Here is a 19812-nt window from a genome sequence, read left to right on the forward strand (position 1 = left end):
TCTCCATCGTTCCAGGCCTCCCCCCGGGGTCTTGGAGCTATTCCTGGGCAGGGAGGGGGGGCTACGGGGTCTATATAATAGTTCACTGGAGGGCTTCTCTCTCCCTGCTCCCCGGGAAAGACAGCGGGGGACAGTGGCCACCGCAGGACAGGGAGTGCGGCCCGGGGGGGGGGGGGGGGGGCGGGGGATTCAGTGTCTTCGTTCGCTCGCTTTCTTGCTGCTCCTTCCTTTGGTTTGGCTCCTAAGGACGGGAAGCAAAGGGAAACAGCGGGATTGCGGGACGATGTGATGGATCAAGCAGCAAAGAAAACAAGATTATGCAAGAGGAGGGCAGATGACCGCACCGTGTTTTCGGGAGCTGAGCTCCACCGGGAGATTTGGTTGTAGAGGGACAGACGACCCCGTGACAAGGGCCGTACTTAGAGCACCTGCTCCGGGGTGTCCGTCGGGTCCACGTGGACCGTGCGGCAATAATTAACCAACAGCAGGAAATCGAGTCAATACTTAGATATTGAGTGATTCTTAGGTAGTTTGACTATGGAGGCATGTTGCTTTGTAGGTTAAAAAATTTGCGAGCTGTGTTTAAAGTGATTTGAATTTTGAGCGCTTGTTATAAACAACAATGAAATCTAATGAAGAAATGGTAAACAGTTCTGGGGGTGCGAGGTGATTAGATCCATTAATGAAGCAATTGAATATTTTGAAAGCATTTCTAAAGAAAAATTAGGGTATAAATATTCTTAGGGAGAAAATGAGCTTTATAACAAAAACACGCAAACTACTGGAATTCCTCAAGATAAATTACTTTCAAAATATTTATTTTTTCTTCAAAAATATTGACAAAACTCCAAGTTTAGTTTTTTTACCCCAAAAGTAGAATAAAACAGGAAATGTTCCAAACAACTCGTGAGCCAAAAACAATTTTTCGGAAGAATGGTGGTTCTACCAATTCAAGAACGAATTGATATAAAAAACAAAATTTGAAATAAATCATATTCACTAAGGGGACAATATAAAAAGGCAGCATAGACACAGAAGACTAGTAGCTTATGGGATATAACTGCTTGCTCATCAAATTTAATAAAAAGCTATCGATTAAAACATTGCAAGGCGAACGGAACATTTCTGATAATAAGAAAATTCAGATAGTTTCATTTGTATATATGTTATATGCTGAAGTGTTTCACACGCTCATATATATTATATATACATTTATATTTAATGAATAAAATCAACAAAATTGTGACAATCCCCTGAGTCATAATATGTGCAATATATGTGCAATAAACAATGTTTATTTTATTTTATTTTTTGAGTTCTTCAGATGTGTCGGTCGTTGGCGTGTATGCAGGAAACGATTCCTTCGGTGGCTTGTGAGATTTCTCAGTGGTTTCTGGTCCTGTATTTAGTGAATTAATTTTGTGTGAGACGATTTGGCATTGCTTCTCCTTGCCTGGGGTGACATGAGCTCTCCTTTAGAGGCAAAGCGTTGTTTTAGACTTGGGTCCCGGAAGCTCTGGGGATCAGTCGTAGAAGATGTCACTTGGCTTCCAACAGAGGTGTGGGGAGCATGAGGGCCTCCGCGACGCCCCCCTGCCGGGGACGGGGTGGGGACCTGGGAGGCGTCCAGGACCCCGCGTGATTAGGAGCCAGTCACCGACACACGGCGAAGGAGGTCCCCTTGGAAAGGACAGAGACAGCAGTTGCATTAGGTAGGGACAGTGATGTGCATCCCTCATCCCATGGTCTCCTTAAACACGGTCATGAGAAACGACCGTCGCTTCAATGTGCGGCGGTTCCTGGGATCTCCGACCACCTGAAGTGAGGTTCACCCACCCCGCGAGGCTGCAGTGAGCACGAAAGGAAGGCGTGAGCCGAGGACGCACAGTAGCTCGCCGCTGCGGTGGCTGGTTTTCCATCCCTTCTCCCGCGATCCACAGCGCCGTGCTGGGCCCTGCACCGCCTCGGGGGCCTCACAGCGGGGCCTGGAGGGCCCTGTCGGGAGCCGCAGGATCTGAATTCCTGACAAACCCTCTAAGGCCAGAGCGGCTGTGAGTCGGGGGCCCTGGCACCAGCATTCACGCCGCCGCCTCTTCCCTCCAAAGAACAAGCTAATGAAGAGGAGGTAAAAGAAAAGAGAATCCGAGGAGCCACGGGGTAGCGATGCAGGAAATACGGAGCCTGAGGCCCAGGTGGGCTCTGGAGGTCCCGAGCCTGCTCACCTGGGGGCCCCCCAGGGATCCTCAGGGCCCTGAGTCAGAGGACGGGATTTATCATTCGCTCTGGGACCTGCCAGCGAGCGGGCTGCTCACTTCGTCCCCGGACACCGGGCTGTTGGCGGCCTTGGTCCTGGGGGCCGTCTGTCGGGGAGCCCCCAGCCCTCTGGCCCCCGTCGCCCTCAGCACCTACGTCTGCCCGGCTGAGCGGCCCTGGCGGTCCAGAGCAGCTTGGGGAGCGGCCGCCGCCAGCACACAGCGCCGGCTGATCGGGGGACACAGCCACAGAGCGCGTCCACCTGCGGCGAAGCCCGGAACCTGCCAGACTCCCAGAGAGGCGCTGCGGGTGCAGGTGCCACCGGCGTCGCCCGGAAAGCTCCTCTCTGCTTCCCGGCGTTCCCCGAGGGCACGGAGCCCGTCTGTCTTCTCTGTTTCGGGTGACACTGGCTCTAGCTTTGGGCTCCTTGCTCTCTCCCGTTGATGTTCTGTCCGTCATTTATTGTTTGTGCATCTCTTCTCTCCTGAGCGGCTTCAAGGCAAAGGTCTCCCAGCACGAGGAGGCGGCGGTCGTGATGGGTCACGCTCGGGAAGGCGTCACCCGATCAAGTCCAAACATCCCTCGGGACAGTGCGACAGGCGAGGTCCCTGCGGCCAACGGTGCTGCGGTGACAGCAGGTGTGGACCTGGCTTCCCACCCGCAGAGACGGGGAGGCCCGAGGGCCGAGGAGGAGGGGCAGGGAGGAGAGCACTCCTCAGGGGTCTCCGCGGGCGGCTGGCCCATCGGGGCAGGATGCTCGGCCGGGTCGGCACCCTTGGAAGGAGGAGGAAGGAGCGGTCCGGGGACTCCTGGCGGCCCTAAGCGGCTGTGGGATGTGCGGGGCACCCGGAGCTGAATCGGCCCTGGGGACTGGCCTGCCCTCGCCTACGTGGGTCAGTGGGGCGCCGGCCCCTGGCTGCCCACTCTAGGCCTCCCGCCCTGGCCGCCACCCATGGGTGTCGCCACAGCCAGCAGGGTAGGCTGCCCCCAAGGGTCCTGCGGTCCTGGAGGCACTGGCTGCACCTGCGGTTGGAGCCCGACAGCGCTGGGTCCCCCCACCATGGGCGTCACAGGGCAGGCTGCCCCCGAGGGTCCCGCGGCCCCGACAATGCTGGCTGCACCTGCGGCACCTGTGGCTGGAGCCTGACGGCACTGGGTCCCCCCCCAGGGCACCCTGCCCTGGATATCAGCTCGCCCACTGTGTTAGGTGCTCCCCAGACTCCCGAGCAGCCATATAGGACTCCTTATAAGAAAGTGGCTCCCACCGTCCTGGACTGAGAACTCCCAAGATCTGCAGAGTGGCCGACGGCGTGGCTCCAGGCCAGAGGCCGGTGGGATCAACACCCGGGAACCCCGAGGGCCCATGGCCTGGTGCCAGGCCAGAGGCTGGCAAGATCCAGACCCAGGTGGAACCGATGCTTTGGTTTGAATCTTAAGGCAGGAAAAACAAAACAAAACAAAAACAGTCAAAAACTAATATCCCAATATGAAGGCAGTCAGGCAGAAAGAATTCTTTTCTACTCAGGAGAATGTCTGCAATTTATTTTTTTTTTCTATGTAGCCCTTCTGCTGATTAGGTATGGCCCACCCACTTTAGGGAGAGCAGTTGGCTTTGCTTCAAGGATGTAAATGGTAATCTCGTTCAAAAACCACCCTCACGGAGACACCCAGTCTACTGCTTGACAAATATCTGGACACTCAGCAACCCACTGAGGTTGACACAAAAAAAATTAACCGCCTCACCCACTTTCCACATAAGTTAGTAGACTCTTGAGTTCAGGAACGTATCCAGACCACAGAGCTACTGAGTTGTTAGCGAAGAATCAAACTCACTTCTGCACACTTTCAGCTACTCTAGATCCAGTCTCATTATAACTGTTTAAATATTCAATGCATTTAATATAAATACTATTAAAACGCAATTTTAATTTAAATAACAGTAATACAGTTTTAATATTTAAAACATGAATGTTTAAATTAAAACATTATTTTCTATTTTATTCCCATGAATGCTTCCCTTTTTTTATTTTTTTTTCCCCAGGAATGGCCAGAAAAGTGGAACTTCTTAAAATGTGTGATGCAGAATGTAGAAGTATGGAATTCAAATTTAAGCCTGAGAACTGTGACTTTAGAAACCAATCTCATATATATATGTGTGTGTGTGTACATTTTATATATAAGGTCGTCTATGGGTAATAAGCGTCTGAAAGGATCGGTGTTCTTTTACTTAATATTTTATGTGATATTTTATCCTCGGCCACAGAACACGCTTCCCCACGTTAGCTCCTCATCAATGCATATTTTCTAAACTTTGCATGATTTAATAGCTACATCAATAAATAAAGGAACAACTTTCATCTTTACCTAGAACTTTATCAGGAATGTAGTACCTTTAGAAGGCTCTACCGTCAGTCCACCTCCGGTGAGACGACCATCCCCGAGCCCTTGGTAAAACCACCACGAGTTCTGGATTTGCCACTGCTAGTGGCGAATAGGTTCGGATGGAGCAGCTCAACGGTGTCACGTACTATTTCTCACTTCTGACACTGCTGGTGCAAGATATGATCTTGCTGTTTGATGGCCTTGCATGAATTATTCCCGAGCTCTTCTACTTCATCCACTTTGCGTCATTAACGTCTTAGAATGTGCCCCACTTTCTAGGGGGTCGGTAGGCAAGCGGCCCTGGCTGGAAATGCGGAGGAGCAAGCACGATTTTATGGTAGCTCTTCGAGTCTTACCGACTAATGGCTTTATTTGGTTTCTTTCAGTGAAAAAGGCCATTGAGCTGAAGTCAAGAGGAGTCAAGATGCTGCCCAGCAAGGACAGTAGTCACAAAAACTCTGTCTGTAAGTCCTTTTTCTTTTTATATAAGGATTGCTATGTCCATTGGGGAACACAGAGGAGAGAACGGATGGGTTCTGGAATCGTAATCCTAGAAACCGTTTTTCTCCCTCCGTGTCTCGCTACTTTTCTACTTCCAAAAGTATTTTCTGGAAGAAGGGATGTGCCTTGGCTTCACATTGTTGGGGAAGAATGTCATGAAGACATTCTCCTAAATGTATCTCAAATCCATCCTCCCCCTCGCCCTCCTTGGTCTCCGCGAGCCTGGACCTTCCGATTTCCCTCGTAAATACGTGTTCCACTCCCGGTGCTTGGATCCCAGTTTCCCTCTCCAGTCCTAGGTACACGGCACACACCCAGGCTGATGTCTGGAATATACAGGTCTGCTCTTATCACTTACCTATGAAGGTGTTCTGAAGAATGGTCTGAAGAGTAACACAGCTTTAGGTCAATGCCTGACTCTTTCCGAAGAGGAAAAAAAATACGATGGCCATGCCCGCACGGGTTCCATTTGGAACACGTCGCCCATGTAGGCCCTCAGGCGCCGGCTGTACGCATCTCCTGCCACCTGTTTCTCCCGTGTCTGCCCCTGCGAGCCTCTCGTTATTACTCAGCTGAGAGGGTCGCCTCGCTGTGTCTTGGATGATGTCACTGCGCCTCTCTGGCGGGAGTGCCCGCTCCTTTCGCTGAACGCAGAAACCCAAGTGATGCTTAAAGCCTTCCCCTTTGGGGTCTTTCCTGACCCTCCAGGGCACAGTTAGCTGCTCCATGGTTTGTTGCCCTGCTGCTGCACTCTTACCTCTGTTACAGCATTTATTTTGTCACAGTTTCACTGTGGGTTTCCCTGCAGACCAGCAGGCTCCCTAGCGGTACCGAGGTGGGGATCTTTCCAGTGCCATCCCATGCGCCATGCTCTTCTTAAGACTTTCAAGCTGTTGGGTTGCCTTTTCTATTCATGACTGGTGACCTGTTTTGGGGTCCCCACTTACATGCTACCCTCTTGATGTTCCATACCCAGTATTTGGGATCTACACATTTTACCTCTTTTCCCACTGCCTAGCATTTAGTAGAAGTGGAAGGCTCGAGATGGATCTCTGGAGCTCCCTCAGTTCAACAAACTCTATTTTTTATCTGCATTGATATATTGGGCTTCTGCATGAAGTTTTATCCATGACAAGTATTTTATAAAAGCAAATAAATACCACATTGTTTTTTGTTTTGTTTTGTTTTGTTTTCATTCAGAGGTGGCAGGGAGAGAGAGGCAGGGAGAGAGGCAGAGACACAGGCAGAGGGAGAAGCAGGCTCCATGCAAGGAGCCTGATGTGGGACTTGATCCCAGGTCTCCAGGATCACACCCCAGGCTGCAGGCGGCGCCAAACCGCTGCACCACCAGGGCTGCCCTAAAAGCAAATAAATAAACAACAATATGCATCCTTTAAAAATCCACTTTGAAAAAAAAAATAATAATAATAAAATAAATAAAATAAAAATCCACTTTGTAGATTGACCTACTTCTGCTTTCTCAATATCCCTATTCTACGGTGTCCTACTCATCACTTATGTAAATGTAACAATGATCCATTGACTATTTGATGGCCCCGTTCCATGTGGCTGAAGAGGATAGAGAGGTAGATGCAGACGACAACCAAGTGCCTGTGCAACAACATGTCGATTGGCCGTGTGATGACACTATTCCCTGGCACGTGATAAAGACAGAGAAGTAGACACAGCCCCCTAGGATGTAGGCATCAGGTACAGGGGGATGTCTTAGATCTTTCAGGCTATCATAACAGAGTACCCAAAATTGGATGGTTTAAATTTATTTCACATGGTTTCATGGCTGGAAAGTGTGAGATCAAGGGAGAGAGACTCAAGGTTGGTGGGGACTTGCTCCCTGGTTCATAGATGGCTGCCATCTCATCGTACCCTTATATGGTAGAGGAAGAGAGCGCCTCTCCTTTCTCTTCTTAGAAGGGCACTGTTCCCATCATGCGGGCTTATGCTCATGATCTACTTACCTCCCAAAGGCCCACCTCCAAATACCATCACACCAGGAGTTAGGATTTCAATAAAACAATTTTGAGAGGATGAAAAGATTCAGTCCATCTGAGGGGTGGGTTCTCTAAACTTTGACTGCCTCATGTCCTTAGGCACCACACACACACGCACACACACACACACACACACACGAAGCAATCTGTAAATATTTTCTGTATGTCTTCTGTTTGATGATCATGGAGAAGATCGAATGTGCGGATCTATTCACATTCAACTGGACTGAAGGAAAGGATGGAATCCAGACGAAGGCAGAAAACAACTGAGGGGCAGAGGGAAAAAAAAGGAAAGGTTTTGTCAATAAAGCTTTAATATTTGTTATTGTTAGTTTCCGATTCTGGATGTTCTATAGGGTGGGGCATGTGGCACTTATAATAATTTTGAAATTATATCACACCTCACAGAAACGTCCCGCAGTGAGGTAGAGCCACTTGGCAGGTGAACCCCTCTACCAAATCCATATTAGGCCCAGCGCTGACCCTAACTGCGAGAGCCAACTTGGGCAGAAGCTTTCTTTTTAAGCAGAAGGTCTCTTCGTAAGCTTTCTTTGTAAGCAGTCCTCATCTGCACATGAACTGACAGATGCTTGCTTACTGGTTTGGTGTGAGAAAACCTTCTGTCCTTCCCCCTAGTGATACTCAGCTTTTGGTTTCGGTCAGACATGAGCCTGAATCATTAGAAAACAAAGAGGATGAAGAAGCTGAAGGCCTTGTAAGGTCAGCAATGGAATAAGTGATAAAGTGTTATTTCCATGGACGGTGTGGCTGAGATTCTAAGTGGCATGTTTCCTAGGGAAATGGAGGTGGGTTTTGAGGCTAGAGAGACAGGATTTGGTGTCTGTAAATGCATGGACGGTCGCCAAGTCCAGGTTTCATCATTTATGACATTAAGGCAATAATGACTTTTGTCAAGTAGATAAAGCGAGGTGTTTGCAGATTGTCCATTCCAGGATGTGGCGTATGATGGGCATTCAGCAGACCAAACCCATCATGGACTTCCCATCTAGACATGGGAAGAGAAGAATGTAAGTAGAAGGTCAGCCAGGAATTTAAATTTAGCACGGGGTCTTACTTCACAGAGGAGGAGGAAAGATCCAGACCACGGGACTTATTTCTGCAATCTTAGAATAATAGTTTGGCCAATCGTCAGAGGTGAGACTAGAACACAGAAAACTCTAGCCTTCCTGCTTTATCCCAAGAGCTGGGTTCTCACGTAGATCACAGCCCCTGACGTTGTCAAAATTAAATCCAAGCATACAAGTATAAGTATCCCTTGTACAACTTGCACAGTTATCCTGACCTTGGTTCTTCCATTTGAAAGTTTGAATAAACGACTAACAAAATATCCCTTAAATATGTTCAGCGCAGGGTTGACAGCTGTTGCTAGCTGTCGTCCCACCTCACCATCCGGTGACCTGTGTTCTAGTGTTTTCCACTCTATTTTGACATGTTTTGATGTTGTTCATGTGTCTCTCTTCCTCATGAGACCTCCCATGGAGGAGGGAATGTGACAGTCATGACCAGGCGATTATCTTTTTCCTCCAGAAGCTTAGACGGTGTCTGCTGTGCTGTGCTCCCACAGCGCCCTCCTAACAGAAGCCGAACATGCGCAGACACAATGGCAGTGCTCCCCTCATGGATCGAGGTCGTGTGCCGCCCATCGCTAGGTGCATGTGGAGGGTGGGGGAAGCAAGAATGTGAGGCCTCCTGTTGCCTCCTGCACAGTCCCCTCAACCTGGCTGTCCTCCCACGTGCAGAGGCCAAAGGTCACAACTCTTCCCAGGCAGACTGACCTACATGACTCTTCCTCCTCAGTTGCCTCTTTGAGCGCTGATTGTTTACCCGTGTTGCTTCCAGCCGAAGGGCTGATAATTGCCCAGCTCTGGGTGACGGGGTCCTGGGTTACCTACCAGGCCCGGTGACATCCCTGGATTTACTCTGATATAGGTAGCCCCTTGGTAAGTAGTCAGTCCTGCGTTGTAGTGCTCCCCCCCCCAGGGTGGCTCTGGTTCCTGTTGGGACCCTGTGAAGAGGATAGAAACCGCGCGAGGTTCTGGTCAACCACAGAGGCCAAACCACCCAAAGACTCAGGTGTCTGGAAAGAAAGAAACAAACAGAAACACTAGACGAGGCAAGGGATCATGCATTCTGCCAATACTGATCCAAGCCTAGGCAAGCACCAGGAAGAGAGACAGAGGTTCTGGCTGTAGAAATGGAAGGATGGGACAGGCTTCCTCAAGGAACTCGCGGTTTAATGATGGAAGGATGATACCATTTTAGTCGCACTGAAAGGATGTCAAATGTGCCATGTTTTATAGCAAGAGCGAGTAAGGATCTTGTAACCCGTACATGAAGGAGGTTTACACCAATCTGCAGTACCTGGTACGTAGATTAAAAACAGATAATCCATTGTTTCATTTGTAACATAAATAGTTCCCATATCTGGACACACAACACAGTCTGGATTCCAGACTCTTAGCACATCCGTCTGGGCCAGCGTGTATTTCCTTCCGGCGCCTGCCTTGATTATCCATTCGGTCCAAGATGAGCTCCATGAGAGCAGAGTTCTCCTCCAGACACCCCTTCTCAGCTGCCACCCTGCGTAGGATTGTGGGTTGCACGTCCTCATCCTGGACGGCCCAAGCTAAGAAGCACTTAGCAAATACTTGCTGAGTAATTAAAGGAAGGGAGGGGAAACATAGGAAAAGCTTACTTTCCCTACTGTGGAGCAAAAGGTTTACACGCTTTCTCTTCTACTCTTCTCTTTTTTTTTTTTATTATTATTATTATTATTTTTTCTTCTCTTCTCGATGGAATTGATGAATCTTTTGTGAATTTTGCTCTGGAATCAAGATGTTGGCCACTTTATTCACCCAGCCCTGATTCCTGTTACCAATTAACCCTGAGTAATTCACATTAATCCTTAACATAGGGTGAGTGAGGACGGCCCAGGCTGTGCAGCTATCTCAGTCTACCTATAATGAGGACAATTAATTTCCTAGGGTCACTCTTTGAATGAAATGACGTAGAAGGTTTTTTGGTTTTGTTGTTGTTGTTTACCAGGCTCATTCATTATAGATTGATCCTGTTTTCAGCAAGTCTCCAAGATAGTGAAGGAATTAATGCTGCCTATTGCTCTACAGTTCTAATTATTTTAAGCTTTGAAAAGATTGCAACATAAATGGGCAGCATCACGCAACAGCAGTGCATCTGGCATCAGCTCAGTGAGCAGCTCTCCCCGATCCTCCCCGGTCTCCCTGAGTGATGCTGGGCTCGCCTTTATTCTGAGCTTGGATCCTCTCAATCCCAAGGGATTATTAAACTGCCATTGCCTGTTGTTAAATGACAGCAAACAGTAGACATCGTTTCTTCTCCCCCTTCTTTTTCTTGACGTTCTCCTCGCCTGAATGCTGTTTGAGCAACCCCAAGTGTGAGAACCAGGAGGCTAGATAATCCGTTGGTGCCCTTCTAACTCCAGCCTATAAAACTCTGTGGGGAGGATGATCAAGGAGAACCTCGGTTGTTATTTTGCAGCTAGAGATTGTTTTCCCCATGTAAAGTGAAAGACAAACGACTTTACAAATTCAATATCGATGTGTTGTAAGTCGCTCGGCTGAATTGATGGCACATGCTGTGTATTGACCTCTGCAGTCACAACAGCTACCCCCCAGGATGGTAGGGCCTTTGATGCGGAATCATTATTTAATGTAAAGGAGAATAAAACATTGTGGAAAAATGGAACAATATCATGCATTGTCTTATAAGCCCTTGGGTAAAAATAACACTAGAACATTATAAAATAAATGACCCAAAAATTCTTCTACATTTGACTATAAACCATTTTTTTTTCAATGTCTTTGTTTCTACAGACAATCAATATTTTTTCTACCTTGAGAAAAAAACACCTGGAGCAAAATAGCCCAAGTTGCCAAATAGACAGTCCCGTTAATGAAAAGCATTTGACCAACTATCGTCTTCTGTGATGACACTAAGTAGCTGCATCCTTCTCTGGCTTCTCTTTTGTCTCATAAATAATTATTTAGAGGGGCAGATGTTAAGACTTTTGTAGCTCTGTGTTTAGAATGACGCTGCAAAATGATGTCCTAACTACTTTATACAGCAAAAGATGCCACCACAACCATATAACGTCTGAGTTACCTTGTTAACACGCTGTGACTGCTTACTCCACTTTCTAAAGTACACCCTCATCAACGATTTTCCATTTATATGCCTGGGGTCATAGTGCATTTATCCACCTATCAGTTTAACTGCTACTTTCATAGACTTCTTTTGTCTTAAGTTTGGAAAAATTTAAAAACACCTGGGATATGCTAGTGTGTAACATTCTCTTTTTGCTTATATTCCGATGAGCTCAAAAAACAAGGATTGATCTTATGTCTTGCATAGCTTCTTGCCTTCTTCTCAGACTTTAAGGTTAGAAAGGTTATCACAAAGTCCCAAGAAGAGACTGTCACATCAGCCCTTCTTCGGTAAAGAGTGACTAGTGGAAGCTAAGGGAGAAAAAAAATCAACGAATAATTGTCATTAGTGAGGTTCAACAAGAGATAAAGACAAGGCAAGCCATCCCAAGAACTGCCATCACTGGGAAGCAGTTGCTATATGATCCACTTCTAGAAGGGAATGAGACGTGCCCCCTTTATTATCCTGGATTTCTCTCTGGATTCCACACTCTGACATCCACCTGCCCACCCAAACTTTTCATGCCCGCATGTAGCAGCATCTCCCCCTCTTACCAGATCGCCCAGGCCCTGGAGCCTGCAGCCAGCCCTCCCTCCCACCGCCAGCAAGTCTGCTCTCTCCCCACACACCTCAGGGCCAACCATTCTCTTGACCTCCCAACCACCATCATCCCCAGCAAGCAGTGCTGCATGCACCTCATCGGGCTGCCCCGCCTGCCGCTTCCCTGTGGTGACCTGCACTCCACCCCCAGAGTCACCCAGGAGAAAGAGCAACCACTTCCAGTCATTCTGCTCTCAACCTTCCCCAGGTTTCCATCACAGCCCCAGAAAATCCAGGTTCCCTAGGAAGGCCCACAGGACCTCCTTACCTCTGCTCTATTCCTTCTCCCTCTTGCCTGAGTCCACGAGTTGAGAAGAGTTTCCTAAAGACCTAGGACACTCTTCCACTCCTCTGTGCTCCTCTGTTTTCTCAGATGTCCTCAAAGGGGTCTCATCCCTCTCTTCAGGTTATTTCTCCAAATTTACCTTATTTGAAAGACTTTCACTGGCCATGCTCACGTCCACACACCACTCACCAGTGGCCACTCACCACTTTATCCCCCTCTTCCTTGCTCTGCGTTTCTTTGCACCACGTAGAACATGTCGTACCCATCCCGTATATATACCTATTGTGTGTGAGCATATTTAGTGTGTACACTTGTATGGATACGTGTGTGTGTGTTCTTATTTATTTCCTGTCCCTCCACTCCCCCTCCTACGGTACAAACTCCTTAGGACAGAGCTTTGTTCTGCTTTCCTCCCTCATATCTACCAAGTCCCTGACAGAGCCAAGGGCACATAACAGTTGCTCAAAATATTTGTCTAGGAACAATCGAGTTTCCTTCTTACGTGGTAGCCCAGAGCAGTGTGGCAAAGCGATGCTCACACTTTTCTTCAATCACATCTTTGCATTTCCCGTCTTATTCACGCATTCGTTCATCTCACTTTGAGCAAAGACCGGTAGCTTAGAGCTGTTCAGAATATGTTCCTGCCCCAGAGGAAATTGTAGCCTCCTGGTACTTCTGGTTATGTGAATATTTACCAGACAGAGATTGTTGTAATAAACATAGCGACATCGACTGCGCTTTGAGTAAAGACAGAAATCTATTATCTTTCCAAATAGGAGATCGACCCATAAAAAGTAAGAATCTATATAGAGTGGAAAAAAGAAAGAATCTACAGGAAGACACGATGTAGAACAATACTAAGTTAGGCACGTGCTGTGCCAGCCAAGTCACCAGCTCTTCTAAATTTGACCTCTTTACTGGCCCGGTCATGCATGTCTCCTCCACAGACGCTGCCTTGGCATTGATCAAAAGAAGACTATGCTTACCATAAAAATAATATGCATTATATGAAAAAGACACAAAAAAATTGAACAACACATTAATTCGAATAAAATTCTGTAGTCTTAGAACATGATACCCACTTCATATGAGGAAACATTAAAACTGTAAGGGATAATTTTTTTAGAAACATCATTTTCTGTTATGAGTTGCTGAGAGTTGGTAGGGAGATCTGGTGGTGGGTCTAGAGGTGTAGGTGCGGTGCCCTGGGAGGTCAGCACACCGTGGCCCACTGCTTCCCTCCTCCCCCTGCGGCGTGAGTCCGCCTGTCACTGAGCTGCTGAGCGGGACATGCTGGCCTTCGGAGGGGTCGCTGGAAGAATGAGGGGCGGGCCGGACAGCTGTCCTCCAGCCTGCTCCCGGGGGCAGAGCGGGAGGTGGGCTGCGGAGGGAGGGGTGAGCTGATGAATAACGCCGAGCGGCCCGCTTAATACGACCTCCAAGACAAGGCTACCCGGGGAACAGAATCATCCCTCATCCCTTAATCCTACCAGCTGCACATGATGCTGTGTGCTTCCCACCCCTGAGACTTCATCCTGGAAATAATTTTCATCGGGCCGTGATTTCCCAGGTACCTGCATATGCTGCGGTTCTGTTAACCCCCACGGGAATCATCTTCAAAAATTAACACGCTATTTGCTTCGCCCATTCCCCCCCCAAAAAAACATGTTTTGTTTCATAATAATATTATTATAGTCACTATGCTTGTTAAATTGCCAGCAGTGCCACTCATCATCGGGTTTTTTTAGGGGAACTTCTTGCTATATTATTAATGGGTGATTTATTTGAATGGTAGTAGACTACAGTGATTTGTAACCGTGCTTCAGAAAAAGCCATGCCTGCTATTCTCTGTGCTGGATTTCTGGCACTGAGTGCTCTAGATCTTGCTTCGAAGCAGATTTTGACAATAGGAAAAATAATAGCCCCATTAACCTCTAACAGTTGTATAAAGGTTTAATAAAACACAAGGGATAATTGCCCCAATCTACTTTGTTCTATCATAAAATGCAATAATACGGAGTTTTGCGATTGTTAAAGACCCTTGTTTTCTTAACAAAGATCCATCCCCATATAGCATGAATATACTAGATTGCATAAATTGCTTCATAAATCAGGTAAGTAAATTATGCTTGCAGTTTCTAAATAGGCCTTTGTCACTGCAGGAGCTAAAATATCTTTTAAAATGCGATGGAAAGTCTTGCTGCAAAGGGAAGTGCTGTCTGGATGCATGGGGAAGAGTAGCGCCACTGGTAACTAGAAGCAGAAGTAGGTGGTTCATCAATTATTTAACACGCCATTTACATATATAATTTCTTAAGTAACCAGGAAAAAAAAGGATCTATTAAAATATGTAAAACAAGATATAGCTTGATTGGATTATAGACGGTTAAATTGTACTGTAACCCTAGTAGGAAGTCAAATGCTTTTTAAATAGTTTCAGTGTACAATTATGGAGCATGATTGATCAACTAAAGGGAAAAACTCGCTTTGCAGGAGGACTAGAGAATATATTCTTTTATTTCAAAGGGTGAGCGGGAAACAGCCTACAGATTATGGCAGATCTGAAAGAGCAGGGTTAGGTTTGGCATTTCCATCAGCTACTTTTTTAGAAGCCCAACATGTCACATGAGCTTTCATCAAATTTTATAAAATAACTTAATCTACCCAAATAACTGGATTTAAAAAAAAACACCACCACCAAACCTCTGAAGCTCTGGAGGATTATGGGATTATTGGTGTTTGGGTGTGAGTAGAGTTTAAAAAATTGCAGTAACATTAGAAGGAATCACCATATTGTTATAATTACGTCACCTTGTAGGATTGAATGTTTGCTAATGAGTAGCTTCAGTCAAAGACTCCAAAGATTAAACTAATTAATCATGGTATCTCCTTTATGAATTCAGGGAAAGCCCACCATTTTATACCCAGGGAAACTGAGTCTGAGTTAAATTACTCAGCCTCGCAGTAAAGACAAAGACACTGGAGCTAAAACTCAAGTACTCAGAGCATCAAGGGGTTTCAGAGAGAAGGTACCCACCCCTTAGTCCTTGTCATTTTATTCAAATAATATTATAAAGGTGCAGGAGCGAAAACTGAAAATAGTTTTGGGTTAAGTCTTTTGATTTGAGTGCTTATCAAATTACAAGGTCATTACATTATAATTGATTTCCAGTTTTCTGGAAGAAATCGGTTTGCTCCGACTTGAGGACTCTGCCTCACTGAAGGAGAAATTTAGATAAATGAACTGATGTTGACCAAATGGTGTTTAGGCCGATAATTTACGTTAATTTTTAGGACAGTGATTAGTGTGCTCGGTAACATGGGCAAGGTAAGAAGAGGCATAGGGACCGCGTGTGTCTAGATTAAGGGAGAAACACCCACCTCCCGCCAGGTGTTCAGTGAAAGCCTGTGGAGGAGACACTGGTGGGGCTGGTGAACTCATGTCCTACCTGCGCCACAGGTGACCCTCCGAAGACTGGAACACTTGACATGTGCCCCACACGGTGTCTTTCTGACATTTTACTTGTTGCCAATCTCTCTTCTTAACTGTTTGTCTGGAAATGATGGAAATGATCATAGACTCTCAGGAACTTGGAGTCTACAGGAGGTCTCAGACCTTCACCGTTGTCCTGAGGGCTCACACCTTCCCTATCTGTGGCATCATATCGCAGCGGGTAAATTGACTTTAGATCAATCCATAGAGCTTACTCCATTTCATCAATTTTGTGTGCACCGACCGGTGTGTGTGTGTGTGTGTGCGTGTGTGTGTGCAGCTCGGCGTCACCGTGTCACGTGTGTGGGTTCCTGTAAGCACCACCACGCTCAGCGCAGAGCTGCTCCCCGCCCCCCCCACAAGGCCCCCTGGTGCCACCCCCTGGCCACGACTCCTCTATCCTCCATCTCTCAGTTTGCAGCTTCAAGAATGTCATTTAAGTGGACCATCCAACCCCAGTCTGTGACCGGCCTTTCCTCAGCACAGCTCGCTTGCCGTCCATCCAAGTGGTTGTGCGTTAAGGCTGCTCCTTCTCCCTGCTGTGCGGTGTTCCACGGCTGAACTACCAGTTAGTCCAACCTTGCTCCTGTTGAAAGTTCCTGGGTTTGTTTCCAGGTTGGGGCTATTAAAAATAAAACCGCTGTGACATGGTGTGATGAATGGCTTCTGCGGGAACACGGGTTTTTCTGCCTCTTGGATAAACGCCAAGAGGTCTAATTGCTGGGTCACGTGATATTCGCGTGTCCAGTTTTCTAAGAATCTGTCAAACCTATTTCCGGAGTATCCGTATCATTTTTCACCCTCTCAAGCAATGCGTGCGTGATCCGGTTTCCCAGCATCCTCACCAGCACTTGATGTTATGACTTAAAAAAAAAAAAAAATCCATTCTGATAAGTAGGTAGTGATATCTCATTATGGTCTCAATTTGCATTTCTTTAATGGCTAATGAGGTTGAACATCGTTCCATGTGCTCATTTGCCATCTGTACATCTCCGGCGAAATGCTTGTTCACATATTTTGCCCACTTTCTATTTGGATTGTTTTTATTTGTTTGTTTTTCCTGTTGAGTTTTGAGGGTTTGTTATATATTCTAGATCCTCATCCTTTGTTAAAATTGCAGTTTGCAAATATTTTATCCCCATCTGGGGACCATCTTTTCATCCTTTTCAAAGGCTCTTTCCCATAATCTCTCTCTCTCTCTCTCTCTCTCTCTCTCTCTCTTTCTCCTTTAAGCTGATAGATTTCTATCAATCATTCAATCAATAAGTAGATTCTAGTTTCTACAATCACACACGGCACAGACAGGAAGAGCTGGCTGGTGGCTGCCCTAAATAGGGAAGGTGTGAGGCCCCATCCCAGAACCCCATGACCTGCTTGGATCCTGCAGGCTGTTTTGCGAGACCAGATCCCACAGTTTGAATGGCCTATACACAGAAGGCAAAGAAACTGATAAAATGTTCTCATTCGTAATCCCACGACTCGTTAGATATTTTCATGGGGATTCAAATGAGCTATAATATTAATAAAATGAGGGGATTTCGATTATGGAAATAAACCTTAATTAAAATAATAAAGAGTAAAATAAATATATCTTACAAATTCTTATTGATTTGTTTTCCAAAATTCTGTATCTTTTATTTCTAGTTTCACCATGTATTCCTAAGTTTGAAATGGACAGTTGTTTCCCCTCCTTGTTCTCTTGGCTGCAAGTTGGAATGGCCTTAATATAAATCATCAAAGAAATATAACATGAAAAAATGTGATGATATTTTAACTTCAAATGTGTTCACCATTTTATAATGAATGTGTCCAAATTAAATATCACATTAATCAGATTAAATTAGAAAATTTAATCACAGCAAATGATTATATTTATCTGATATCAGACTTATTTGATCATATTCCTTGAGTTCAATGCATTTACATTATTTTTATAAAGATGCAGCAAATGGAGAAATGTGCTAAGTGGAAGTTTATGCCAGAGGAGAACATAAGTTGTGTTTTAAGATATGTATGTGAAAATACATGACAAATCAAGGAGAGAAGAAGCTAAGATTAACGAATTGGGTAATTAGAAAAGCGCTTTGCAGACAGAAAGCTGCATATTTTGCAAGCACTGTAGGCTGCAATTATTATTAGAATATTTGCAGGGATTTCAATTTTCTTATTTAAATAACCTGTTTTATAGTTTGATCTGTCAAACTCAAAGGCATACAAAATAGTATAAACCATGTGACATCCAAGCGAGATACTTCCACTATGTAAAATTCAAGTTTGGTAATTAACACGTAAGAAAGTTTTCAGGCACTCCCTCCGCCAGGAAAATCTTTGCAGCTTTTTTGTGCAAATGCATGCATAATAAGGATTTCACAAGTCCCTAGGTTTCTGACATTGGGAACAAGGGAAAAATGATCCCATAGAGTTATGTGTACTTTTCAGAAGGGCTGATTCACCTGTTATCCTGAAAAATATAGAGATGAAGTAGGAGAACACCAAATGCATTAGGTAACTGTATCATGTAATGAATACAGTGGTGATTTCTGCAAAATGGAAGAAGGATCCTATTATAAATTGAAGAAGTTTTTGCTGAGTGATCTATAATCTGCATCCAATTGGTCAAGTCTGAGTCGGCTAAGAAGAGCGCTCAGCTGTAATCTATCCTGGCCACCAACCAAAGAGCCATTTTACTAAACTTCACTCACAGTTTTCTAGAATCCATATAAAAATTATTTGCGATGGATTTCGACCCAACTTTAGTTTTCCTTTTTTTTCAAAAAGATTTTATTTATTTATTCATGAGAGACACGGGGGTCTGGGGGTGGGGCAGAGACACAGGCAGAGGGAGAAGCAGGCTCCGTGCAGGGAGCCCAATGCGGGGCTCGATCCCAGGACCTCGGGGCCACGCCCTGAGCCAAAGGCAGGTGCTAAACCGCTGAGCCACCCAGGGATCCCCTAGTTTTTCATTATATTCTCTTTATATCACAATAGCTTGCTTAAACTTGCTTTAGTTGAGTGAATAGCTTCATTTCTGGTTTTCATTCCTTTTAAAAATGAAAGGAACAAACTAAAATCTCTTTTGTGGATATTCTTGTAGAATGTATGAACCTTTTCCTCCAGGATTATCATCCTTCAAAATTATGTGTATATATAAAAATATATAAATATAATATACATACACATAATATATGTAAATATATATTTATGTACATATGTATATATTTATGTATAATTATATATATATTTTTTTAAATCTGGCAGAAAACAAATGGACAATATTTTACTCATGTTCTCTTCTGTATCTGCGATAAACTCTAATTATCATAATATAAAGCCAGACCGGTGTTTCTCATGGTTTGTATATTAATACTCACCCTATTAAAAGGCTTAGGTGCAATGTACTTTGTTAAAATGAGGCTAAGTGTACCAGACAATTTGAGCAGTTCCTTTATTTCTTGCGACTCAGCATTCGTTATCAGGCATTAAGTGCTTTTGATGAAGGACACTACTTGCTAATCCTGCGTGAACGGTACTCTAATTTCATAATTTTAATTGAATTGAGCTCTTTGTACTTCCAAGTGTTCAAAGTTGTGTTGCATCCCCGAGATAACTCTTTGCTGGCCGTGTCCTGGAGGCCCTCCTGCTTCTGCGGTGCCCTTGCCCCGCACCTGGGCAGCACCTGCGTGCGCAAGGCCACCTGCCCTCGCTCCTGCGGGTTCACCTGTTGTGAGTAACCCTTCTGTCCCGCCCCCTCTGTCCCCAAGCTTCCCTATCTCTTCCTCAGGTGAGTTCTAAATCATCCTTTAAAGCTGAAGTGAGCGAGCCTTCCCTGCCTTCCTGGACACACCCCAAGACGCCTGGAGGTCACGGAAGGCTCAGAGTCCACACGTTCCCCACAGAGGGAGCGGGGACCCGGCCCCCAGACCCCGGGTCGGCTGAGGCTCTGCAACCTGGTTCCTTCTCCTCCTCCGGCTCACAACTACACCAGTCCTCAGACAGCCTTCCCCTGAACCCCCGAGCTAAGTTAGCCCCCCTCATAGTTCTAGGAAAAATGATATTGCCCATGACCATGTCTCACCACTTATGCA

General features: G+C 45.8%; 1 protein-coding gene across 1 annotated transcript in view; it reads left to right on the forward strand.

The window, feature by feature from the left end:
* The window catches only part of CSMD1 (CUB and Sushi multiple domains 1), a 1850581-nt gene that overhangs the window by 1212797 nt on the left and 617972 nt on the right, over positions 1 to 19812 (forward strand). Inside the window, exon 11 of the mRNA XM_038560546.1 lies at positions 5022 to 5099. Within this exon, the coding sequence (XP_038416474.1) occupies positions 5022 to 5099 (78 nt within the window). The remainder of the gene's footprint in view (positions 1 to 5021; positions 5100 to 19812) is intronic.

The sequence above is a fragment of the Canis lupus genome, chromosome 16 (genome assembly GCF_011100685.1).
Source record: "Canis lupus familiaris isolate Mischka breed German Shepherd chromosome 16, alternate assembly UU_Cfam_GSD_1.0, whole genome shotgun sequence".
NCBI classification, from domain to species: Eukaryota; Metazoa; Chordata; class Mammalia; order Carnivora; family Canidae; genus Canis; species Canis lupus.